The 5224-nt window shown below is 47.6% G+C and overlaps 1 protein-coding gene across 1 annotated transcript; it reads left to right on the top strand.

The window, feature by feature from the left end:
* Positions 1 to 2154: 2154 nt before the first annotated feature.
* Positions 2155 to 4173, top strand: H257_16553 (hypothetical protein; the record flags this gene model as incomplete). The annotated part of the gene is made up of 1 exon (XM_009845016.1): positions 2155 to 4173. One exon carries the CDS (start codon positions 2155 to 2157, stop codon positions 4171 to 4173), a length of 2019 nt encoding a protein of 672 aa, XP_009843318.1.
* Positions 4174 to 5224: the final 1051 nt, after the last annotated feature.

The following is a 5224-nucleotide window of genomic DNA, read 5'->3' as shown; positions in this document are numbered from 1 at the left end:
CGTTGTGTCGAGAGTAGTGGTGGTGGATGTACGACTCGTCAATGTAGACAATCGTTCTTGAAGGCGATTCCTTTAAGGCTGCGTCAATGAACCGGACATAGTTGTCGCGTTTGATTACCAACTCCTTTGTCAAACCATAGGCACCCCCCTTCTGCGCTCCACGCATGTACCCTTGCTTTGCGAGAAAGGCTTGCGACGCCCGCAACGCTGCCGATACGTCCTTAGCATTCGACATGTCCACTGATATGTGGCCATTCTCTGACAACAGTGCCAGAATGTCTTTGGCAACAACTCGCGTCCTTGTGAGCCGACGGGTTCGTACAAACTCCAAAACAAGCTTTGTGACTACTTTGGAGCTTGGAATGCGGCACGCGTGCTCCGTGCGATTCGACGGAGCAGAGGCTACTGTTAAGGCTTTGGTAGTGCAGTACTCAGACCACACACCCTTCACAGTTTTAATGCTTCGACCCAACAACTCAGCGATATGGCCGGACTGATTTTTCAAGCCATTCTTGCGGAAGTACGCTTGTAGACGTAAGATGTCAAGTCTCTCTCCAAGCGAGAGTGCTGGCGGCCTGGATTTGTTAACGAAGGCGCACACCTCATCGAAGTCAGCATGGAGCATTGGACACTACAAATAGGAATGCTTGGACACGCGTTGTCGATATTACAGGTACCGATTCCACATATGTTGTGTCTACATCGCGCATAAAATTGAAGCAATTATTTTAAGAATTTTGATTGGATAAAAGTTTAGATTATGTCCAATAGGAAATTATATCACGAAGGAAAAATGATGGCGACTGGCAAGAATCGAAGCTGTGGGCAATTGCAATGACTGGTAGGTACCCTTAGTTTGCACTCATATCATACGGGCATACCGGAATCTTGTCAGTGAGCATTGCGCGGCTGCTTGCCGTCTGTTCTAAGGGAGATATTGGGGGGGGTATTAGAGATCCTATGGCTTGAGACCATCGACCCAATCCGTATTTTTTTATGTTGCCTTGGAATTTGTATCAATTAATATAATTCAAATATATATTTTAACTTTTTGTGGGTACCAGCTGATATATGAAGGGGATGTGCACATTTGCAAAACAGTTGGTGCCGTGACAGAGTACTGTATCACCATCGAAACATGAAGGTTTGACTCACTGTAAACCTCGACAAACCAGATGAGGCATACAAACATAATTTCATACAGTTTATAGAATGCCACAATGCTTTTGAGGTCAAAATGAAGAGTTTTCGAGGAATATCTCAACAAATAATGCGATTCATACGTTAAGAGAGGTATATTCGGATTCCTGATCAAAATCTACACAACCCTATCAAATTTCGTCCTTTTTTTCACAATTGGTAACAAATCATGTCAAAAGGGGTCGTGGATGCTCTCGACCACTGTAAGCTTAACCTATCGAACAGGAACTTTTCCTGCATGATAGAATCTCTCACCTGGGCCTAAGCCAATACAAGGTGGAAAGTACTATTAATAGCTATATACTTCAAGTATTATTAGCCAATACAAATTCGATATTGTTAACTGGTAAACAAGAGATGCGCCAATCAGAGTCCACACACAATACTGACGTTTGATTGGCTTATCCCCGGTGTGAAATTTTATGACCTGACTGAAAGTGATTACAAATTCGCCATTTTTCTGATCATAGTACCTACTAGTATAATCATGCGCATGTATTATACTTGATTTGACTTCCAGTCCTATACATATAGGGTTAGCAATGCCATCAACAACGAATAGATCGTCGCCTTTTCGAAATTACGCACTGGCATTTTGCACATTAAACGACAGCAATCAAGGAGAACCTCGTCGAAATACGATTTCGGCCAGACAGTATATTGCAACCCACAACTACCGCTAGGTAGTACTGTATTGAGTCTACGAATAATCTTTTCCACATGCTCGACTTCAATTTCTTATCGAGACGGATTGATGGATGCACCTTGGTCAGAGATTTTTACTGGTACCAAATGGAATCTTGTGATATTAGTATGTAAGAAGTTTCCGATGGTATCGAATAGTAAACCAATCACAGTGAGTAGCGTAGCTATTATAGTATGGGAATCCGGTGTCTGGTCTTCACTTCAATGGTTGACATTTTTGGCCAACTTCACTTTCGTTTTCGCTCTACGATGGTCAAAGTCGTCATCTTCCTCAGCGCGTTGGCCACTGCCGCTTCGGCTGGCTCCGTCACGGAACTCCCCGAGTCTGTGACCAAGCTAATCGACTATTCCGTAAACCCCTGCGACGACTTTTACCAATACGCGTGTGGTGCGTGGTTCAAGGATGCTGTCATCCCCCCGGACAGTCACTTAATCGATACGGCGGCCGCCAAGCTCACCATCCAAAACGAAGCCGTGGTGAAGAAGATTTTGTCTGACAACACGACCAAGATTGGCGCGTTTTACAGCTCGTGCTTGGACACGGCTACGCTCTCGTCGCTCGGCCTGGCTCCGTTAGCCGACTCGATCAAAGCCATCCGGTCGGCCAACACCACGTTGAACCTCCTCGCTGTGGCTGGTGAATTGGTCAAGTACGGCATCCCTGCTTTCGTGGACATCAAGGCCAGACCTGGTAACGCCAACGCAACCAAGAACGCCCTCTTCGGGTTACGAGCCCCCCTGCCACTGAGTCGATGGGACTACACCGTTCCTGCTTATTGGAATTCGATCAAAGGCGACTACGAGGTGTACATTACGTCGGTGTTGCAGCTAGCTGGCTACACTGCCGAGCAAGCGGTGGCTGCCGTGCCGGTGATCACCCGTTTCGAGCAAACTCTGGAGGGTTTCGCCCTCAGCAGACACGAAGAGAAGAAAGCCGAAGCGTCTCCGTACACTGTGTTTAACTACTGCGAACTGGATGAGAAGTACCCGCTGCTTATCGGTTCGTGGCTCAAGGCCAACGGCTTCAACGTCCGGGACCAGTGCGGTGGATCGAACGACTGGGTGGGGTTTCACTACTTGACCTACTTTGACAAGACGGAAGCGTTCTTAAAGAACACGACATTGGACGACCTCCGCACCATCGTGGAGTACAAGCTCATCCACGCCTCGTCCGAGTACCTGACCCCTGAGTTCCGCACGGCCAACTGGAACTTCTTCAGTAAGCGCAACCCTTTCAGTGAAGCAGTGGAGCCTACTCGTGCACAGTTCTGCGCGAAAGAGGTGGGCGACGTCTTAGGCGAGCTCCTGGGCCAGGAATTCATAGACGCGGTGTGGTCGCCTGGCACGGCCAAGGCGGTCGACGAACTGGTCGAGGCCTTGAAGTCGTCCTTCTCCACTGGCATTGCCACCGCCGACTGGTTGGACAACTCGACCCGCGCCAACGCGCAAACGAAGCTATCCAAGTATGTGCACTTAGTGGGTGGCCCGGAGAATCCGCAGCTGTACCCCACGCTGACGGTTGACTCGAAGACGTATTTGAAGAACCGCTGGAAGGTGTCTCAAGTGAACATCGACTCCAACTTGAAGCTGAACGGCCAACCCGTGGACAAGCACAAATTCTATACGCCTCCACAAAATCTGGACGCGCGGTACTTGGAGCTTGAGAACAAAATTTTGTTCACGGCCGGCATTTTACAAGCCCCGTACTTTGATCTCAAATACGATGCTGCCCAGAACTTTGGTGGCATCGGGACGGTTATCGGTCACGAAATTACCCACGGTTTCGACCACCGCTTCCGTTATTACGATGGTGACGGCAAGTTGAATCCGTGGTGGTCGAATGCCACCGACATTGCCTTCAACACGAAGGCCCAGTGCATAAGCGACCAGTACGCCAATTTTGTCGTCAAGAGCGACCTAACTGGCAATGAGTTGGGCAAACTCAACGCCCGGGTGTCTTTGGGTGAAACCATTGCCGACAACGGGGGGCTCAAGGCTAGTTTCCGTGCTTACCACGAGTACTTGAAGAAGTTCCCGTCGCAGTACACGGAAGAAACTGGCGACAAGTTGTTCTACTTGTCGTACGCCCAAGTCTGGTGCTCCAAGTACACTGATAGCTTTCTCCGTGAGTCTTTGCACAGGAAGCACCCACCCAATCGGAACCGCGTGACGGGGGCGTTGCAAAATAACGCCGAGTTTGCCCGTGTGTTTAATTGTCCCACCCACTCGAACTTGAACCCGTCCAAGAAGTGCTTGTTGTGGGAATAGGGTTGATGGCTATGAACATATGTAGCGTTATGTATTCGTAAGGATAAGAAAGCTAAGAAAACGATGTCTTGTCGAAGTGTGTTGTTTTTCGTGTGCGACGCCCTCAAAATCTACAATGTATACGTGAGATCACCATTGTTATCGCCTACGGGTAGTTGTTGGACTATGAACTTCACGACATCGGGTTCGTAAGGTTGGGCTTGATATATGGGGTATAGATACAGGGTAGCCAACATTTCGATTGCAGTCCATCGACGAAACTCTGTCGGGAGGCGTGGTGGATGCCGCACGCGGATCCCTGCACCAGCCATTTTCCAAAATGGGGGATGGTAGTTGTCGGGAAGGGATAAACATGCTTTCCAAGTGACCTTTCACAACTTAAACATGGCATGACGACATACTGTACGCCAGGAATTCGAGCGCCGGGCATCTTATATATATCCATGACCGTCGAAATCGATGATTTGTGCCTCATGGAGGAAGGAACTGATGGGCCGGAAAAGTGCTAATATAACTAGGTCTCGAATAAAAACTCCAACAATCAAAGCTCACTAGTATTAATACTACAGTTATACTACGTAGTACTTCTTATTTTTAGGATATAGTAACAAGAAGTCGATGCACTAAGATGCTCTATGAGCATCTCCAACGGTAATAGGGAGATTTCTCCAAAATCTCCCTATCTTTTTCTTTTTCCGTAAAAATTGAAAGTAAAGTATTGTGCTTCTGGACAGAGGTACAGTATTAATAACTATAATACTTTTTGTTCTTTTCACATATTTTGCCCGTTGTTTTAGCTCCTAAAACCATCCAAAGTTTAACCTAAACAGAAGTTGCACTCGACGTAAAAGTAAGCTTCCCCACCGTTCTGTCATTGGCTGATCTAAAACTTGCGTTGTTTTACTAAAACTACTTCGTTTTATTAACTCCCGTGGCCAAGCAGTCATGCAGAGTAATGACCTACTGGGGTAAGCTCGCAGTGCACCAGCTCACACGAGCTTTGCAGCCAGCTTGTTAGCAACTCGTTGGCACGAAAAGTCGAGCAAGAAGC

Source organism: Aphanomyces astaci (assembly GCF_000520075.1).
Source record: "Aphanomyces astaci strain APO3 unplaced genomic scaffold supercont1.88, whole genome shotgun sequence".
Classification (NCBI taxonomy): Eukaryota; Oomycota; class Saprolegniomycetes; order Saprolegniales; family Verrucalvaceae; genus Aphanomyces; species Aphanomyces astaci.
The sequence above is the reverse complement of the archived record's forward strand: the minus strand, read 5'-3'. Positions and strand labels throughout refer to the sequence as shown.